The sequence below is a fragment of the Anolis sagrei genome, chromosome 2, assembly GCF_037176765.1.
Source record: "Anolis sagrei isolate rAnoSag1 chromosome 2, rAnoSag1.mat, whole genome shotgun sequence".
In the NCBI taxonomy this organism is placed as follows: domain Eukaryota; kingdom Metazoa; phylum Chordata; class Lepidosauria; order Squamata; family Dactyloidae; genus Anolis; species Anolis sagrei.
The window spans coordinates 69876207-69898260 of NC_090022.1; the positions used below are offsets into that span (position 1 = coordinate 69876207).

A 22054-nucleotide genomic window follows, 5' to 3' on the forward strand; every position below is an offset into this window, starting at 1 on the left:
TTACATTCAGAGAGTACAGTTTCAAATATTGGTCACTCATCATTAGATTTTTTATTTTCTTCCGGCCTCTCCTCCGTTATTTCCCCCTCGTCTCTCCCCTCCTCCAGTACACTAGCTCGAGTAAGTTTGTTTTCTTCTTCATCAGATGAAGGAGGTCTGGCTCTTTTATGTTGTCTGCCAGTTTTGGTTTGTCTATCCCTTCCTTCGCTGTAGTTGTCTTTCCTGATCATGCTGTAGAATTCTCTAGCCCTTTCTTCATTCTTTATCCAGTGTTTCCTTTCTTTGTATGTTATCATCAGGCCCTCAGATCTGTCCCATCTAAATCTGACTTTGATTCTTTTAAGTTCTTGGGTTAAAAAGAAATATTTCTTCCTTCTCGATAGTATAGATTGGGGGATTTCTTTCAGGACTATGATCTTTTCTCCATCAATTATGATTGGGTTTCTGCTTGACTGAATCAGGACTTCATCTCTTACATGTTTTCTCATAAAACTCACTATAACATCTTTTGCTAGATTGTTCTGTTTAGCATAATTTGTATGTAACCGATATGTTTTGTCTATCTCCTTCTCTATGGATTCCTCCTGTTTGTTTAGGAGCACAGCTATAATGTTGGTTATTCTAGCTCTTAAGTTCTCTTGTGGAGTTTCTGACAGGTTCCTAAATCTTAGAATAGTTTCGGAATCCCTCTGTTGTATTTTCTCTAGTTCCTTTTCTAAAGTTTCGTTCTTCTTAAGTAAGTCTTCAATATTGTTTTGCATTTTTTCTTGTGTCTTAGTGAGGGTTTTATTCTCTGTCTTCAATATTTTTATCTCATTGCTGGTCTCTGATAGTTCCTTTTTAATTTGTCCTATGTCCTCCTTAAGCTCTTTCCTGATTAGTTCCAGTTGTGCCTGGTGTGTGATTTGTCTTTCGGTTATTGTCTTTAGTTCCTTTTGGTTTACTTCTTGATTTTCTGTAATTTTTTCTGTTATTTTCTGGAGTTCCTTCCAGATATCTTTCATAAGATTTTCTTCCTGACCTGATCCCTTCCTCGCCATTATTTTGGTTTCTTTTATTAAGTCCTTATCCATCTTGGCTTTTTGAGCCGACATAGTCTGTGGCCCTGTTATCCCTGGGGTGGATGATGCGAGATGTGAGGAGGTGAGGGTTCTGCTGTTTATTTCATAAAGGGGTCTGGGGTTTTGTGGAGCTAGTTGGTTTTAATAGTATATCCGTTTTAACCAATCCTAGCTCCCCCTCTGTGTGTGGGTGTTTTACTTTCACTTATCCTTTATAGCCTTTCCTACCCTCTTTCCCTCTAGTCTTGTAACATTTCCAAGGTAAGCTTCTGTTTCCTCTCCCCCCCCTTTCCCCCCACTCTTCTATAACGTTTCCTCCCCCAGTCTATAGGAAGGGTGTTAGGGTCCAGATGATTTGTCCCTGAGGTTGGTCCTCGTATCCACTTCAGAAAGGCTGAGGTCGATTTATGCCTAAGGAAATGGGGGGGGGGGGGAAAGGGATGGGATCGGAGGACAGGAGGGCAGACGGGGAGAGAGGAGGAGGAAAAAAGAAAAAAAGAAAAAAAAGAAAAAACCCTTGCTGGGGAGGGAGTGGGCGGGGGAGAGGGGCAGGGGGGGGGGTATCCGACGCGCTAGGCAAGAGGGGTATGGGTGCTGAGTTGCTTCGTTTATACTCTCTCTGAGGAGTGTTGTCTATTACATTGAAGAGCCAAAGGAAAGTCGTATCTTTGTTGAGTCCAATAGAGTCCAGCGGAGCACCGCCTTAGTTCTTCCCTCCACTGTTCCCCTCTTCCCCTCGTCCCTCCTCCCCTTTCCCTCCTCCCCTCCCCTCCCCCCCCAGCCGATCCTTGTAAATTCCCTCTTTACCTTGATCTTCCCCCCTCGGTCGTTAGACCTTTTAATGTGGTCCTTGTCCTTTGTCAGAAATCCATAGGGGTGCTTGGCTTGGTTTCCACAGGCCTCAAATTGCCAAGTTTCTATTAGTCTGCTAGTCTGTTTTCTGTCCGTTCCCCTGCTTTCTCTTGGAGTTGGCTTAAACTTCTGGGAGGCAGCGTCTTTGCGACCAAGCGCTTTCCGGTAGTTCCTTGCTTTACTGTCCTAAAGGCTTTACAGGGCAGCTCTGCCAAGCTGGGGGTTTCAAATTGCGACTCTCCTCACGGTTTCCCTTATAGCTTCTCCGTCGCTCTCATTCCACCCTCCAAGCGCGGCTCCGTCGTCCCTGGCTCCTTCCAGGCGTGCCGCTCCGTCGTCCCTGGCTCCCTCCAGGCGTGCCGCTCTACCTCGTCCGCTTTGTGCTCGGCCTTTCCCTTCCGCTTCACTCCTCCTGCTTCTCCCCCCTCTCCATTTCTCTCTCGGCGAGTGGATCCTCCTTGCGGGCAGGTTTCCAATCTGCGCGTCTCTCAGGGAGGGGTCCAGGAGGGAAGCCTTCTCAGCCTCCGGAGGCCTTCTCGCGGGTGAGTTCTTAGTTTTTCTTTTTGATACCGATCTCTTTAGGACTCTAATTTGGATTAGTTTTCCCCTTGAGTAGACTTGAGTAGACTTTAGTAGACTTAAGTAGTCTAAGGTCTAATATGTTCGTAAGAGTTCTTGTACACTCAATGGGGAAGGAATTAAGAGCAAAGTGTGGTTATGGGTTATGGGTTATGGGTTAAAAAAAAAATTAGGACAAACCTGCTGCTTGTCTCTATTTGTCTCTGTTCGACCCCTTTCCGCCCGTGTTACACAGCTGCGTCCTGGCGTCTTGGGGCCTCTTTCTCTGCTCAATGCCGGCTTGATTGATTTGGTTAGTTTATTTAGTTTCGCCTCGGTTTTTACCTCGTCCTGGTTTGCCGGTCCGGTTACGTTGTTACTTTTTCCTTGGGTCGTCCCCTGAACCTTCTGCCGGGAGAATATAGCCTGTTTTCGGAATTTTGGCTTCAATTAGTAACGTTCCTTTTTTGTTCTTGTTTCTTCTTCTTTCTTCGTTTGTGTTACCGTTAAAACAATGAGCCTGCGTCGGGCGGCAGTTTTTACGGGTCTTACGACCCGTTTCTCCTGAGGCCACTCGCGACCCGAGAGCACCGCGCGGCCCCCCCAACTGGGGATTCTCGGGGGGCTGTACCTCGGTGGTCTGCCGGGTTCTAGCGTACCCCTCTGTATCGGTCCACAAGAGGGAGGGGAGCGTTGCTCACCCAGTGGCTCACCTGAGTTGCAGGTAGTTTGCCGGAGCACCATCTACCTGCGTCCTGCCGCCATTAAGCGCAGACCGGAAGTCAACACATTTACTTAATTTTGATACACAAATGCTGGCAATGGATTTGGGAGATCATCAGGATCAGTTCAGACCTCTTCTCAAAATAAGCAAACATTAAAGCAAAGTAATAGTGGAAAGGATGTAAAAGATGATAAAGACAGAAATGTCTGACTAAGGTCAAATATTTATCTAGCTCTAAAAACAATTAAAATGCAAGTAAACGTTCTTAAAATGATTTCAATTTTGATTCAGAGGAGGAACTTTTATGAAGGAAAATTTAGATGACATATGAATGAACAGTGAAAAAAGAGATGTACACAGAAAGAAATTTTGACAGATTATTTGGGATTCAGAATTTTTAAAATTTTCTAAAGAAAGTACTTACAACAAAAATGAGTCAGGATGATAATGCGCCTTCAAATAAAATGTTCAGTTATAATATCAGAGTGTCTATGGGTTTAAAGAATCCACTCCACCCCGCTGAATTACCAAATCTTGAGTTCTTTGAAAGATCTCATATATCTAGAATATGAGAAAGTGTTAAATACTGAAAGATCTTCGGGCTTATTGAATTTATATCAATATTTCTGGCGATGTTCCAATATTAGGTTTGATTTTGTGATCTATGGCTCCTAAGGAAGGGGGCATGACTTTGAAAGAACCAGAGGAATGCTGGGTAGATTGCAGCATTACGAAATACACGTGAGGCAGCTGCTCTAGCTGTATCAGGTCTTCCTTTGCTGTTTCAATGTTTTCAAGACCAGCAGTGCTGAAGGTTTACTGGCACACGCATTGCATCACTTTTTGAATAAGATTTAACATATGACAAATGCTCAAAATGACATGCTGGGAGGTGGATCAGAAATCTATAGCCACTTTGGCAAAAGTCTATTTAGAGGAAGCCTTTTATTTGGAGAAAAAGGTCAGAAAATCTTAGTTGAGAATAAGCTTAAAAAAACCAACATTCAGACTCAGGCAAGAAAATTCAACATCTTTTACAGCCCTTAGCTATAGAGAAGGTAAATCTGGAATATATTCCGTTTTCTTTAGCGTACCCTAGCACAGTGGATTTTACAGGCTTATGCTAGATTTAAAGAACTTGAATGGATTTGTGAGGTTCAGTGTTTCAAGATGGAAACTTTACAAACTATCTTGGAAATGTTTACATGTAAGTGACTATATGGCCTCAGTTGATCTTCAGAAAGCCTACTTAAACATTCAGATTTAAAAGGTTTTCAGGAAATACCTATAGTTTAATTATTACAAAGAACATTATCAGGTCAGAACTCTTCCTTTAGGCCTGTCTTCTGCATCCAGAGTCATCACAAAATTGCAAGTGATGTTGATCATAAATTTAAAAAAGAGAGGGCTTTAGTTATTCCCATATCTAACAGAAGGCATTATGAAGGGACAATGTCAAAGTGAATTTAGAGAAGAAATTGAAATGTTTACAGAAAATGAATTTCTGATAAACATGAAGAAAAGCCAACTGGAATATTTGGGAGCTCAGAAAAATACAAAATATGATATATGTATCTCTCCAAAAGGGGAATCACAAAATAAGCAAGAAAATAAACAAATTATGCAACTGAGGGCTATGGACTTAATGCATTTAGCATAAATCGAATGTTTGCTAATATCTATCATATAGCTAGTGCCATGGACAAAATTTCACATAAGAAAGCTACAATTACATACTTTGAAAAACCCTCCTCTGGTTGACAGGTTCCCATCATGGAATTCAAATTTAATATTAAATGCATTGATAAAACCTCCATTTGAGCTACTGCATAAGACATCTCTGATGACTTTGTTACTAGAAGTGGCATCTTAGTAGCAATTGCTTCATCAAGAGTACTGTCTGAGGAGGCTTCTCTGTTTGTTAACTCATCTTTGTGCGGATTTGTGGAGGACAAGATGACATTGGCTTTAGATTATTCTGAAAAGTCTATATATGAAAGGTTTGAACATAAACTTGCCAACCTTTTCCCTGAAAGTAAACCACTAGCTGGAGAAGAAGTGGCACGCCTTAGATTATAGGATTAGCAGGTCAAATACAACATATAGAAACCCTGTGTATCCTTTCGTCTCAACACTATGGGAAACAAAGCTTCAACATTACATTGACAAGTTGGATTAAAGCTTGCATTTTCTCAAAGGTGTAGAGGCAAGAATGTGTGGCTCTTTCAACTAGATCCATGGGCATTACAAGAGCCTTTCAGGTGATTGCTTTTTTGGAAGACAGCAAATTGCAAGGAAAATTCCACTTTCATGAGGAATTGCAAGTTAGACAAATATAAAGTCACTCAGGCAGCATTTGGAAGAACTGTATTACAAGCAGTAATCAGTGACAGTTCCCATGAATATGCATATGGGTATATCCCATGAGTGTGGATTGCTCAGATAGCCATCCAGGGAATGAGAGATTGATGCTCACTATGAATGATCATTCTTGAGTGACTGTATGAGCAATCCCCTCCCACTTGGGGTATCAAACAAAATAAAGCTTTTCAGCAATTCCAACCTACTTTGAGTAATATAATAAAGGTTTTGTAATGTGGTTTTATAACTAAACTGAGCTGCGAGAGAGTGAAGTTAATGCTTTGAACAGAAAAAAATAAGATACTGTCTTGATTAGTTGGCACAAGGGGAAAATGCATGTGTGTAGATTGCTGATGCAGTTATCCAAGAATGGTAATTCATATTTAACTCCTCCTGGAGCCCCAGCATCCTAGAGGTCCTGATAATTTTTGGAGGGGTGCATAGATTTAATCCAATAATCTCTACCCTCTTTTGTTAATTTCAAAATTGTGAAATTTCTCTTGAGAGTTCACAAGTGGTATGCTACTTTAATGTAGTTGCTTCACAACAAAATCGGGAGCAGCCAGTCGGCTACAGGTTTTCCTTTTTAAAAATCTGTTAACAGTAAGTCTTCTCAACTGTTGATGTTCATTCTCTGTAGGCTTTGAAACTACAACAATTTCAAAAGAACAAGATGCTTTTTAAAAAAACTCATCAATTTTGTAAATAAATCTGGAAACAGTTATGTTTGGATCTCTCTAATTCTTTCAGGATTCTATCAGATTTGTCCGGAGTTCTGTGAAAGAGATCATTGCTTCCACAGATTCTAACCTGGCAAGAAGTCTTCTCAAACTACTGGATTGTTTCTTTCAACCTTTCATTCCAGTTGAGGTAGGATTGTTGTCCTGGTGGTGTTCAAGAGAGTTAAACTGCAATGGGCAATAGGGTTAAAAAACCAGTGACATCATTTTTTTAATATGGGTAGCAATTACTGCGATATATGAATCAATGAATTAGAATTCATCACTATTGTGTAATAGCCATAGACAATTCTGTATTCCTCAAGAACCTAAGCACTCAGAAATTCCTAGGCTTTGAAATCAATTTATTAATAACAGAAAGGAGACTTGAAACAGACAGATAAATAAATTGTACATAAATATTTATTCTCATTCGTGTGATCTTTAGGTATTTTAGGTTCTGTTTTAGAACTAAAATTCAGAAAATAAATTGCTTTTACTTAGCAGAGTGATAATAGTGAATATTTTGGCTGAAGACCTGATATCTGTATCAAATTGCCTGAAACTGACCTCCTATCTGCAAACTGTGAGCCTCTTCCAGAAAAAGATATCTAAAATTTAAGTGGGAAATTTAGATGCACTGCAAATGATTCAATATCTTGCTTAATTATTATCTGGAATTATTAAACTTGCACTGCCACTTGAATCTTCAGGGGATGAAAAAAATTCCTCCAGAGAAGACAGCCCGTATTGGTGAACTGATTGAATCCTGGTTCATATTTGCCTTGATATGGAGTGTGGGTGCAACTGGGGATGCTCAAAGCCGTGTGTTATTCAGCACGTGGTTAAGGACAAAGATGTCAGAAGAGAAGGCAAGTTGGAGTAGGAGTATCATCTGTTCCTAAGAGCAACTACAGAATTCTTCCATTGCCAGATCATGTGTGGTTTCATTGTTGGTGAAGTTATTATTGAGCACATAATATTATTACATTACTTTTGCATTATCATTTTGCATCATATGAGAAAACGTAACAATTTACATTTTTTATAACTGGATGAAATCATTATGAGATTGCCACATTCCTAGCTTCATATTACCCCTTTCAAAATGAATCTTCACCATCTGTTTTCTTCTACACAGATTAAAATATTATTTCCAGAAGAGGGGTTGGTCTATGACTATAAACTGGATGATACTGGAATTAGCAGTGCTGAAGACGATGAGGATGAAGATGTTATTAAAAAGGTAAATGAGATTTCAGTAGAAAGATTCAATTAATACCTCTGCACACATGTTGAAAAACCAGCTGAGGGGGAACATACAGAAAATATGTATCTCCTTTGAGATGGGGATGAGTTGCTCCATACTGCAAGGATTAGAATTATGTCACAAAAATGTAAAGACCAACTCAGTTTGGAGCCACTTCCTATTTGATATTTTTCAGTGTTAGGGTATACACATCTTCTTTGTTCAGATGTATGTATTAAGTATAGAAGTTAGCAAATGTGTCTTCTTTCTGGGGGAGAAATGTTATCTAGAGAACAAATCGATGTTGCACTATGTCTAAACCCCCTTCTTCACTGCTATATAATCCAATTCAAAGCTGATAATCTGGATTTTATATGGCAGTATAGAAGGGGCCTTAGTTACAGTATCTTGAGAGGAGAAAGAGAAAGGATGAAAGGTTAGGAAAATTGCATTTGAGAGAGGCTTCCTGTTGTACATGAAAGTCATTATTTGCTGTCCAAATCTGACTTCTGAACAAAGGTTCTTCCAAGTAGCTGCTGCTGTTCCTATTTTTATTTTGGTAATATATTCTCATTATTTGTGCTCTCTGATCATCTGAAGGGGGGAAAAAACCTATTTTTGTAAATAACACAAATTTACAAATCAGTACACCCACTCAGTCCTTTGCATAATTTATGTTTACCCCGAGACAAAGGACTGTACATTATTCTCACTTATTCTTCCAGGAGCCAACAGAGTTAAATCTTCTGGAAGTATCCACATTATTGAGAATCTGCCCAAGTGTGTATCAGTTCTTAATATAATATTGATCATAACAATCACATACTATCTTTTTCTGCAGCAGTCAGTATTATTGTGATCAGTAGCATATTAATCAAGATTATCCTGTTTCTACAAGTATGGTTAATTCTTACATCATGTAAAAAAAAAAACCCAAATTAGCCAATGAAAACTTTGCTGATCTCGCCCCATTTCTATTCAAAAATATATTTTCCTACAGGGCTTCCCTACAACTATCAAATTGGGAGAGTTAACTTTGCAATGTTTGTGGGGCAAATATATATGTGACACATTTTTGTAAGTTTATTAGAGATATCTACTTCTTGTAATATGTATATTCCTCTTTAAAGTTGTATTAAGTGACACAGGTGATGTTCAAATAGAGAGGTCCTAAGATAGGACAGTCTTCGATGGGCATACATATCCATTTGCAGGTTATATTCTCATTTAAGTCTAAATTAATAAATTACTGTCATTTTCGGAAAGAAAACCTTTTCGTGCTGAATGTTATGTGACTATTATCAGCAAATGTTTGGTTCGCATTTCATTCTTGAACATTTTAACATAGAAAATGCTTCTCTTCCATGGGAAAAGACATTTTTTGAACAATAATTTTTTTGCACTTTAAAGATTAATACATTTATTTATTCTAACATCCATTTATGGACTAGAAAAGAGGTAGGAATAGTGAGCTGTGGCCACAGGGCCAATTGCCCATACTGGGAGAGAAGCAAATGTCATGCCGTGCCAGTCACTCCCACAGTTTTCAGGGTTTTCATCCCCTGAATTCTCCACACCATTCCAGAATGCTTGCCCCGGGAAGCGGGGAGGGAGTGTGGGTAGAGAAGGGCAGTTTTACTATAGGCCTTGCCCATTGAATAGTTTGGACAGCTAAAGATCCTGGGGGGAATGTGTCAAAATAATCTCCATAGGCTAAATGCAGCTAGACTTTAATCACCCTTGAACTAGAGTCTGCATCTGAAGAAGAATCTAAGTTTGCCACACAAAACTGAGATGCAAGATACAATTTATACATTATAAAATAAATAAAAATGAGTATAAACATTTAATAATTGAAAATGAATTATTATATGATTTGGTCATTTGACAGTATTTTTCTTGTTTGTTGATGCAATTTTTTGTTATTGTGATACTTTGTTAACATACTTTGGAATTCTGTGTAGATGTGTAAGCATCGTTGTTATTACGCTACATTGAATTTTGGCTTGACTCCATTCCGTTCCCCACTTACTGTGCAGCAGCCACTGCAATCAACAAGGGTCTTTTCCGCTGTCACTGGGGAAGCAACTGGCTGCTTCTTTATCTCCTCCTGTGAACAATTTCTGGGCAACAGGCAGAAAAAGTTCTTGTTACAATTCTCCCTTGTGCTGGAGATTGTTTGCATGTAGGGAGGGGATCATCAGCCAACCGCTTCCAAAATGCCAGGAAAACAGATTTTCATTGATTGCAGCTGCTGCTGCCTGTTAAGTGAGAACTGAAAGACTTTTGTTATCCCACATACCCTCAACTAGGGACTACATAGTAACCATGAAAATGTAAGAGAAGCACATGTGTAATTCCAGGTTACACATTCATAATTGCTATACAGGATTATGGTCAGCATCTTTTAATGTATAAGTGTCACTTTATTATGTTTTTGTGTTTATTATATTTCTTGGAGTAATTTACTTTTTACTCCAATTCTGTGTGCCAATCCAGTTGCTTTCCTTTGGAATATCACTTCCCAATCATTTTTCAAGAGGACTTCAGTCCATCAAAGCTTGTGACATAATAAATATATTAATGTCACAGAATGCTTTCTTACTTTTGACCCAGTAGACTAACTTGGTTATCCCTACGGACAGGCCCGGAGCCAGGATTTGTTTCGGGAGGGCTGAGTCTGAGTGAAAGAGGGTCTAGCCTAGCAAACCTTTTGTATTATTACCCCAATACCCCCATGCATATGGGATATATTGAGTATGGTGATCAGATCATGATATGAATAAACCTAACAGTTTAAATAATGCACCAGTAAGGCCTTTTCGCGAACCACCATGAGAATTTCGGGGAGGGGGCTGAAGCCCCTCAAGCCCCCCTCCCCCGGCTACATGCCTGCCTACGGATAACAGAATAAGGGATTCTATCATTGTTACCAGTTAGATACTAATAATACAGTCTTTGAGTTTTCAAAAGGATTGAAACTCAGAACATTTATATCAAAATTGTTTAATCAGGGCAATAATCTTTTTATGCTTTTATAAACCAAATTTCCTCTTTAGCTCTGTTCTTGAACTAACCTTAATCTAGTGTCACAAAATGTGATATCCTGTCAAATGAGCTGTAAAGGGGGTAGCCATAATGATATTAGCAATTTAATAACAAATAAATGAAATATGGATATCGAGATTATAGCCTTCAAAATGATACATTTTTAGGAGGTTAAAAGTGCAGCCGTATTCATATTTGCTGTTTTGAAGGGCTTGTGTGGACTGATACAGTATGTTGGTTAAGATGAGAATTATGTACCAGAAATTTTCAGTCAGTCAAATTGATTTTGGTAGGAAACTATTTCACCATCTTTTCTCATACTTATCTGTTGGATATCCGCTCTGCCAAGAGCACACATTGGGCAATGCAGCATCTCTCACACCTTTTCTCTTCCCACCAATAGAGTCTGATGTACCTTACATGATTGTTGTAAGGGTCACTCAGAGTATTCTGAGCACTTTGAAAAAATCCCTCATACAGCGCTTTTCTAGACCAATCTAAAGAAGCATGAGTTCTTGTGAGCTAACTCCTTGGAATGCATCAAGTTTTGTTCTGTTCTTTTTTTGTTCTATTCTTTTTTTTTGGGGGGGGGGGGTTGTTTGTGGTGATTTCTTGTATGTGCACAAGGTGTTTTTAAAAACTGAGACATAGCATCCTGCAGTGATCCTATAATTTGAAAGGAAATTTTCCCCTAGTTTTTTTTCTAAATTCCCTAGATGTATAATGATATAATCAAAATAAAAGACTTTAAAAGTAAGGAAGGGGGGAATGAGAGAGAGAGAGAGGGAAAGGTGAATAAACATATTTTGCTCCAGTGTGTATCAGAATTAAAATCCAACTTCCTCAATGGTGAGAATGAAATGTTGCATCTGCTGCCAAGAAAATAGTCCAGAAAAAGACAAATTATTTGATTATTTTTTTAAAAAACTACCACAACATATACTGTAACTTTCCAACATGTTTGCCCCATCCAGAGCAGCCCATCATAAAACCTTTAGGGCAGGGATAGGAATCAGACCTCCATATGGTCAAACGCCAACTGCCGGCATTCCTAACCATGGACTATGTTGGCTAGAGTGAATGAGAGTAGCCCAAAATCATCTGGAGCACTGCATAATTCTTACCCTCATTTTAAATTATTACTTACTGTATGTATAGTAAGATAGTGCTGTTTCAACTCCTGAGAAAATGTGATACCTTCACAATAGAAGTATTGCCTTAACAAACATTATTTGAATGTTTCACGATATATAAGTACGCATACACACAAACATATACAGTGTAGTCTAAAGAAAAGTTTACCTTGGTTTTTCCAAACACGTGCAGTAAAGCAAAGATAGCTAGCTTAGCTAGAGGTACTTTGAGGAGCTGTTAGAGAAGAAATATAACATAAAAACAAAAGGCTTAAACTTGGTCACAGTTAATAAATTCACCTTAAGTGCTCATAAAAGCTACGTAGGTGATCTGGTTGTTCAAACTAGCAAAGGAGTTTACAGGGAAATAGATAACCTATTTCCATTTCAAAATCCTTTGCCTCCATTCAGCTAAAGTCAGTCAAGAACACTCACTTTTTTAAAGGCATCAAGATTCATCAGTCATGACTAACATGTTCAATTTGTTTCTAAGCACTGTCCCCAACTGTTTCCCCCCAGTCTGCTGTCCCATTTACAGAAGAAAATTGAAAGGATGATTGTTTGGCAATGTAGGAATTGGGGCATACAGTAGAACTATTTTAGCAGAAGTAGCTCTTTTCCCTCTTTCTCTTTTTAAGTGCTGGGTGATGGTGGTGTCGTCTCCTGGAATAGAGCTCTGGGTGCTGTTTCTCTTCCAAATAGTTCTTGTCAGAACATGTTTGAAGTGAAATAAGAAAAAAGAATTGCTGTCATCGGTTCCTCATAATATTTAAGGCAGAGGTGAAACCTTATTTGCTTGCCATAAGAAAATCTAAATTGTATGGCTCTTTAAATATTTCCCGGATTAGACTATTCATTGGATGGGATCTCCAGTTTTGAGATAGAGGAGGCATCATCAGGATCATAGTTTCAATGACTGATTTGGATGTAGTGAAGGTCTGCTATCTTACTGACTTAAATGTAAGAAAGCCATTAGAAGTTTTCTCAAGGCAGTACACCTTGGTTATTTGCAAACATCAATCTGAAAAAAAACAAACCCTACAGAACATTTCAAGCCTTTGTGTGTCAAATTCTCTTGCCATTTAGGTTTGCTGGGAGAACTGGATGGATTCTGCCGCAGAATTTACCATGGTGCCTGACGCCAGCTTTTGTGACATTATTGTTCCCACAATGAACACTGTCCAGATGGCACACCTGTTGGAAATGTTACTTACCAATCACAAACCGGTATGTTTCCTGAATTTCAAACAGGACTAATCTTGCACAGTAGCAATGTAAGCAATCTGTTGTCAATCAGGCAAGCACCAGCCAGAAGACTGACTACTCAGTAGGATTTTCTTGCATCGATGTGTTTTTCCAGCTGTTGTTGAGTTCCATTTGAAACACAAACTTCTTGTTCGATTTGCTCCACTAGTTATCAAAGAAACCTGAAAGATGCCATTTGAAAAACCCTATGGTGGTCAGGATGGCCCAGTCACAGTGAACTCTCAGAAATCCTCCTGGTTGACAAATGGGGCTGTGAATGTGTGATTACAGTTTGTGTTTTCTCCCAGTGATAACACCTGACTTTTCCAAATGTAGGTCCTCTGTATTGGCCCCACAGGAACTGGGAAGACACTCACAATAGCAGACAAGCTTCTGAAGAACTTGCCACTTGAATACATCAGCCACTTTCTCATGTTCTCTGCTCGGACTTCAGCTAATCAGACTCAAGATCTTATTGACAGCAAGCTGGATAAAAGGCAAAGCTCTCTATGTTACTCAATTTCATATTTTGTTCACAGCTAATATATTAATGTTTAGCATTTTTATTTGCCTGTTTAAAGATCTCTGGAGATATTAAGAATAAAATCCAAGGAACAAACTAAAATATTAAGGGGCAATTATAATTGTTTACCCCTCCTGAAAATAATAACAGGGATACCTGGCTGATTGGTCCCTTTATGAAATGAATGAATACAGGGGATACTAGATAATTGTTCAATGAATGATTCAGCCATAGGGTTTCCCAGTTGTTCCTGAATGCATTGGATATTTTGACATTTGTTGTTGTTTGCTTTCAAGTTCTTTCTGAGTTATGACAAACCTATCATGGTGTTTTCTTGGCAAGATTTGCTCAGAGGGGTTTGCCTTTGCCATCCCTCAAGGCTGAGAATATGCCCAGGATCACCCAATGGGTTTCCATGACTGAGCAGGCAATTGAACCTTGAACTCTAGAGTTATAGTCAAATGCTCAAGCCAGTACACCACACTTGTTCTCTTCCCATAAAAAGTCACAAATCCAGAGGTGAAACATTTGTGTAGTTACTGTATCATTCATAGAGCCATACCTTGAGTCTGGCAGTTCTGTTTATACTGACTGAGCTTTTTGACAAAACTGCTGTTTACCATCTTAGCCTTCAACATTATTTATCTACTGAACTATTGTAAAAAGCTTATATGAAATACATTTGACCATGTCATTCAGACAGCTATTGCACTCTCTAGCTTCTCTCAGCTTACACTGAATAGCACTTTCTCCATGTGAGATATTAAAGAGTTTTCCATAATTGTTAATGGGTAATGCATAGTTTACTTAGCAAGCAACACAGTTACTGCATTCATTTTTGTTCATAATTATAATTACTGAATCCATTAGATACCTGCATTTCTGAAGACAGAAGTTGCTCTGTAACATTCTGAATTTATCCAAGGTCTCTTCAAATATTTCACCTTCATTTTGTCACCAAATTAAGACATGGCTTTTTTATTAAAATGTTGAGGGTCTAAACATTTTTATTCAGCATATTCATGTGGAAAATTTTAACTGTTTTGACTTGCTATATTATTTAATATATGTTTCGACTTTCTACTTTAACTTGTTTCAGATTATTTATTGTACACTGAGCTAGAAGTTCCCATAAATTGAGAGGTATAAATATTTTAAATAAATAAATGTTTCTTTACTGTACGATAACTTGGTAACAAGTTGAAGTGGCTATTTGACTGGTCAGAATAGTTAACAAGGGAGCCTGGCAATTCTGGCTAGGGATTCTGCAAACTATAGTCCACTAAATTAACTCTGTGTTTAACCATGAAATGGGTGGGCCTTCCTTCTTTCGTTTTCATAAGCTATAGAACACTTGACTAAAATGTGGGAAGCAACAAGTAGCCTATGGAGTAGACAACATTTGGGATATTTTAAAGATCTTGACTAAAGCACAACTTTTTCAATCTGTAATTGTTACCTTTCTCTGGATACATACAGACGCAAGGGAGTCTTTGGTCCTCCACTTGGAAGATACTTTATATTTTTCATTGATGACCTCAACATGCCAGCCCTAGAGACCTATGGTGCCCAGCCACCCATTGAGCTTCTTCGTCAATGGATGGATCACGATGGCTGGTATGACAGGAAACAAATTGGTATGTCATATGATCTTTGATTCTGTACATTAAACAGTTTCTTTCTGAGGCATAAATGGTTCTGATAAACATTACCTATGGTGCAGATATATCCCCTGCCCTTGATATCTTCGGAAGTCTTTTATTATCTCATTTTTTTCAGGTACCTTCAAGAAATTGGTAGATATTAATTTTGTTGGTGCCATGGGACCACCTGGTGGAGGAAGAAATGCCATCACTCCACGCCTCACTCGCCATTTCAACTACCTCTCATTCACTGAGATGGAGGATAGCAGCAAGAAGAAAATATTCTCCACTATTCTTGGCAGTTGGATGGGTGGGTTATATGAGTGCAGATTCTTCTTTTCCTTCTTTTCCTTCCTTCCTTCCTTGTATTTCATGAGCTATAGAAGCAATAAACTCCAGTTTGATAATATAATGTGAGAGACATTTGAAGGAGAGGACTATTACAATTTTTTGAGAATAATGTTCACTCCCCTATGTATTATTCCAACCGATTTCCCTATTTTTTTACTCCCCTATGTATTATTCCAACTGATTTCCCTATTTTTTTAGGATTCACAGATATCAAGAATGATAAAGTTGGATGAAAACTGTTTGTAATTGCCGACGCTGTTCCAATGGTTCATTGTAATATATCTTTCTTTACTAAGCATAAATAGTTGAATTGGTTGATTTCCCTAGGGTCTACGTATATGATTTGTACTGTTATCTTTATTACCTTAAATCCTTAATTTTGAGAGAATCCGTATCCCCAGGCTTGAAAGCAGATTTTGTTCTTGCAACATTTTCCCCAGAGGCTCTGGCTTTTGAAAAGACAACAGGGCTATTTATGTTTTTCTTTTATTTCATTCTCTTTTTTTTCATTTAAAAGGCACTGTGGCTTCAAATATTTCCTGCTCTTAGTCTGGACAGGGGCAACTTCAAGCCATTTGTATGACTCTTAAGACCGATACAAACTAATGTTGTAAAATATATTTTATGATGGGTAATGAGTATAGCAAAGGTTTTATAGTATAGCAAATTCACACTAACCTTCCCACTCATAGTATAGCAAATCCACACTAACCTTTCCACAGTATATGATGAGTTGGATTCCCCCAAACAGTGTACCCTATATACTCTGCTAACTAGTCCTCCCCTCACTACATCTCCCTAAATAGTTTATATTAATCTTCCTTTTGGTGTAACAGAAAAATCGGTGTAATTGCATGAACTGGCTCCTGTGGGACACTAGAGAGCTGTGCTCCCCCAATGCAGATACCCCCCAGTGAAAGCTTTAGCTCCTTTTCATCACTCTTTCAAACTCTTCTGTGAGCCTTAAAGCTACAGAACCCACTGAGAAAAGGAAGTAGTGATGGACATAAGCCTATTCCATTAGGAGTGCTCTCCTGTCACTTCCTCTTCACTGAAGAGGAAATATAACAGGTTTATAATAGGTCTCCCTGGCTTAGTATCTGGCTTAGTTCTTTCTCCATGCCTTAAAAACATTTTTTCATTTTTAAATGCATGTGCTTTTCATGCATGGAAATACTGTCCTTAGTTTCCCTGTCCATTGCTGGCATACAGCAAGGTTCCCATGGAAATAATCCTGTCCTTGTGTTGAGAAAGTTGTCCACCCCATTTCTGGTAGAGAAAATATGTTGCAGTATTGTTGTAGATCCCATGTTTTTCTACTATAATGTAAAAAAAAACCTTTTGTGTTTGTGTGTCTAATATGTATGTGTGTGTGTGTGTGTGTGTGGAATGGAGTGATAAATATTTCCTTCTTTATATTTTAGCTGGACAACTAGGAGAAATATGTTACAGGGATCCAGTCCGTAAGTGATTTCAACACATTACATAGTCTATCTTCTGTGTAAAGATTTTGCTTTGATGGGTAGAGAATGTCATTTGCTTAAGCAAGTTGGATTTTGACCAAATGCCTCTGCCACTTTTAGGAACATGTTATTTCCCAGTCACAAAAAAAAAAAAAAAAGATAAAGCTAAGTATGCCAGGTTTTACATCTACATGGTTGCTCTGTATGCTGCATCAGTGTCTCATAAGAACATATATTTGAACTCACATGTAGTTTCATCTAAGGGGCCTGCTTATTTTAGCACCTCCAAATGCATCTCCATGCTTTGATTGTGCTTTTCCTGTATTACAGTGGGTTGTAGATAGCCCATGTGATTTCTTCCAACTCTGTTATTCTAATTTTTTTGTATGTTATGCCTGGTAAAGGTGTTCACTGAAAAAAAAACTAATGCAATACAAGTGCCCAGATTACCAATGACATACAGTATAGAACTGTTGTATGGAATCTATGACAATGAATAACTTGGAATGATAGAGTTGGAAGAGACCACAAGGGCCATCCAGTCTAAACCCCAGTCTAAACCCCTATTATTATTATTATTATTATTATTATTATTATTATTATTGTCTTTTTGACCATTTTTTAAAAGAATATTACTATTACTTTTGAATACTTTTTCTCCTGCCCACCCACCTCTCTCTCTCTCTCTTTCTCTCTCTCCCTTCTCTTCTCCTTTCCTACTTTCCTACCAAAACCATTAATGTTCTCCCACTTTCGATGTACAAAAATGTATAACTCTTTTTTTCCCTTCCTTTTTCTTAACCACATAATCACTATCAATAAAAATATTTGGAAAAAAAATCTTCAGAAAAGGAGACTTTTGAGGCAGCTTATTCCACAGTTAAACAACATTTACTGTCAGGAAGTTCTTAACATTTAGGTAGCATCTCTTTCTCTATAATTGAATTCATTGCTTCATGTCCTAGTCTCTGGAGCAGCAGAAAACAAGTTTGCTCCTTCCTATGTTAATGAGCAACCTCATCTAATAATTCTAATAGTCTCTAATATCAGTAAGCAAAGAGATCTTATAGCACCTTAGAGACTGAAATAAGGAAATATATGTCTTGTAGATTCAGTTTGCTTCCTCAGATGTATCTCATCTAATGATATAAGTTTACACACTTTGTATATTTTTCCCAAAATAACTGAAACAGGTTATAAATAGAGTCCTTCGCTAACACATTTAAAATCTATGAAGAAATTACCTTCTATTATTTCCTAACTATCATAATTGCATGGGCAGAAACATGAATAAAGTATGTGATTTTTGTAGGTAGATACTTTAAAAATCCCATTTTTCTCTAATCAAGGCAGCAGGCAGCACTCCAATGACAAAAGAATTAACAAGCAAATAAAGCAATCTAAAATAACATAAACCCTGGGGCAAAAAAGCCAGCAGTAGTTCAAAACCAATTTAAAAGTCAACTTGTTCTGAAAAATACTTAACAAAACAGAACATTCTCCACTGCTCATCTGGAATGGTTAGCAAAGAAACTAGACAGATCTCTCCGGGGGTCTACTGCATGTTATATGTGCCATAACCAAAATGCCAGATTTCTCTTGCCTCTCCACAACACCTCTGAAAGCAAGGAGACACAAAGTAGGAGTTCAAATGGGTTCCCAGAGAGCCTATTTTTATGCCATCAAAACCGGTAGCTTGGATTTGTTCTGGGAACAAACGTGTTAATCAGTGGAGGTGGTGAAATACATTCTGGATAAATCTAGGATGACTAGAAAAAAACTGCATATTTGATGGAAAATTCTAGCATTCTCTTTCCCCTCTCCTTGCTATTGAAGCAACAAGGGATTTAGATCCTTCTCTTTATTTCAGTCATCTAAACTCTCACATTTGCCATTTCTATCTATCCTTCGACATTCATGGTCCTAAATACCTTACCTCTCTTCTGAACTGCCTCTCTGCTCCTCCTCCAATCTCCAGCCATAATTTGCTCCTCCATCAAAAGGTGGTGAATTAAGAATGAAGACCTAATCTTTTTATTAGTTCATTATGATGAAGCTTCTTCATGCCTATGTAAATGCAAAGCCATTAGCAATCTTTTCGGTATATAACCTAAAACTGCCTGTCTTGCTTGTTTTTGGAGTCAACAAAGGAACTGAGGAAAGCAACATGGAGAAATTGAGGCAATCTCCTCTGCTACTTTGCTTTAAAAAAGCTAATTTCTAAAAGTTTTAGTTTTTATATTTTTCCATAAAAGGACTACCATGGGAAACAGAATTGCCATCTATATTTGGCAACAACATAGACTATGGGTATATATAATATTTTGTATTGATATATCTAGTTTTTCAAAAATTATTTTATTGTTTTTAAGGAAGCCCTGTATGATTATCATGTTTTTGTTAATTTTTGTGTCATGAAAAATCTCCATTACTTTGCTAATCAGCATATTCTGGTTTTTCAGCTGGCTGCCCTGATGTGGAGGATTTAAATGAACCTCTTGTAGATGCTACCATACGCGTGTATTCAACCATCACATCCCAATTATTGCCAACTCCAGCAAAATCACATTATACATTTAATTTGAGGGACCTCTCCAAGGTTTTCCAGGGGATCCTCATGGCTGAACCTGCCAAGATTGAGGTGAGTATTTACTCCAATCTAGTGTGCACCTCAATTTTCAAGACTCTGAAACAAACAGGCAAAAAAGATTTGCTGCCAAATGTAATGTGCAGCAGAAAGAACTCCTTTAGCCAATGTTATTGCTACTAAAAAATACCGCTATGAAAGACAGAAATCACAATGAAGCCCTTTACACTGGTTCAGGTTTTCAATGCCAGGTTGAGATCCTATGTGGTAGCTTAAGAACCATTAGTGGAGTCTGTCCAGTTAATCTCAAATAAACTTTTAACATGAGGACTATAGAGCCCCCAGTGGCGCAGTGGATTAAACTCCTGTGCCGGCAGGACTGAAGACCAACAAGTCGCAGGTTCGAATCTGAGGAGAGGCGGATGAGCTCCCTCTATCAGCTCCAGCTCCTCATGCGGGGACATGAGAGAAGACTCCCACAATGATGAGAAAACATAAAAAAATCATCCAAGCATCCCCTGGGCAACGTGCTTGCAGACCGCCAATTCTCTCACACCAGAAGCGACTTGCAGTTTCTTGGGTCGCTCTTGACACAACAAAAAACAAAACCAAAAAAACATGAGGACTAAACAGAGAAAGGAAAAGAGAATATAAAGAAGGTACAAGAAAGAAGGGGAGAAAGAAGCCTTGAAAAAAAAGGCAGAGAGAGGGAAGGAAAAGAGAACAGAAAAAGGTGCAAGAAAAAAGGGAAGAAAGAAGCCTTGAAAAAAAGGCAGAGAGAAGTAAAGAGAATAGAATGAAGGTACAGGAAAGAAAGGAAAGAAGAAAGGGTGGAAGGGAGAGAGAAAGAAGGAAAGGGCAGATACAAGGCTGGCTTCACTAAAGTGTAGGCCCTGGGGAGTCTGGGTGAAGGAGGCCACCTTTGCCGCTGCCTCCTCCGCCTCCTCCTCCTCTAGTGGTTGTTGAGGCAGCGGCACTGGCATGCCAAGGAGGAAAATGTGAAGGTGGCCATGGTGCCTTCACTAGTCATTTGCCTGGACTGCTTGGCTCTTCACCGGTTCGACACTTAGCCGGTTGCTTTGCCAGCTCACCCCTTCACCAGCTGCTTCATTGGCCACTTTGTCAGCTCGCCTCTTCACCGAGGTCACTGGAAGGGACAAGCTGGCAAAGTGGCCAGGGACAGGGCGAGCCTTTGCTCATGAGGCAGCAGGCTGTGCCAAACCCAGCAGGCTAAGCATGCACTTGGAAGAGAAGAGAGTTATGTTTTCATTTGGGAATTGTAACTATAGTAGATCTGAAGCAAAAATGTAGGGTGGTCCTTCGTTTAGTGAGAGCACCAAAATAATCGCAGTGTATGTATCTCTTGAGTACTTTAATAACATCTGTGTATTCTGGAAAATGTCACTATCTTGCACCAAATATGTGAAGCCAAAAGATTTAATCATAGAACTATTCATTTTCATTTCTCCATTTTAAAAAAATGTGAGTTTATAAATATTGGGATAAAATCTACATTTTACAGAATCATAGAGTTGGAAGAGACTGCATGGGCCATCTCATCCAACTCCCATCTTGAATAGAATAGAAGCATAATGAGATGAATAGAATAGAATAGAATAGAATAGAATAGAATAGATTGGAATAGAATAGAATAATTGGCATCAATTGATAGTGATGACTAACAAGTTCTATTCTACTCTATTGTTAATCTCATTGTGCTTCTGTTTTGTGATGGCTGTGGGGGAGGCAGCCAGGGGAGGGGGGTGTTACTATGAGAAATACCCTGAGATACTTTGTTTGAGCTGTTCCTGGAATTCCTTGCCAGGACAAACTGCCCCTCCTGAGGCTGTGGTATCATGAGAGCTGCCGTGTGTTTCGTGACCGCCTGGTGAATGAAGAGGATCGCACTTGGTTTGATGACCTCATGAAGAACATGATGTTGGAATGGGAAATTACTTTTGATGAAGTTGTGCCTTTTCAGCCCCTTCTCTATGGGGATTTCATGGTTCCTGCTTCTGATGTGAAACTTTATGAAATGATTGATGATAAGGAAAAGGTATGATGTTTGTCACAATTCCCTTCTTGTGTATCCCTTTCTCTTTAATTTAGTCTGCATAACATATAATGTGATTGCAGAGAATAAATGTATAGGGTATTCCTTGAATTAAATTGCTAGAATAGCTCTGATATACAAGGTTGACTTAGAAATATTCTATTAGGAGCTCTTATGACGTCCAGCTTTTTAAAAACCCCTAAGGTTGTGTGAGGATAGCCTGAATTTTAGAAGCATGCTGAGAATGATAGATGAATCTGGATGTGAGAAGATAGAACAGACATAGATGGTGATGTTTTTGTCTAATGCCCCCTGCTTTGTTGGTGTTCAGGCAAGTAATAAAGAACAGTTGGGAATCTGTTATGCAGATGACTTGAGCATAGTACTTAGGCTTGGAAAATGCAATAAACTAGGAAAGGGAACATGTTTTATGTTCATAGTACTGCAGTGAATGCCATTAAAATCTTTACAGCTGACCTTTGCA

At 38.6% G+C, this 22054-nt stretch overlaps 1 protein-coding gene across 1 annotated transcript in view; it reads left to right on the plus strand.

Annotated features, from left to right (window-relative positions):
* Positions 1-22054, plus strand: part of DNAH1 (dynein axonemal heavy chain 1) — a 185706-nt gene that overhangs the window by 102165 nt on the left and 61487 nt on the right. The window contains exons 39-48 of the mRNA XM_060765847.2: positions 6307-6426; positions 6989-7147; positions 7417-7521; positions 12792-12932; positions 13287-13447; positions 14953-15110; positions 15253-15426; positions 16892-16930; positions 19393-19571; positions 21343-21573. Of these exons, the coding sequence (XP_060621830.2) occupies positions 6307-6426; positions 6989-7147; positions 7417-7521; positions 12792-12932; positions 13287-13447; positions 14953-15110; positions 15253-15426; positions 16892-16930; positions 19393-19571; positions 21343-21573 (1467 nt within the window). The remainder of the gene's footprint in view (positions 1-6306; positions 6427-6988; positions 7148-7416; positions 7522-12791; positions 12933-13286; positions 13448-14952; positions 15111-15252; positions 15427-16891; positions 16931-19392; positions 19572-21342; positions 21574-22054) is intronic.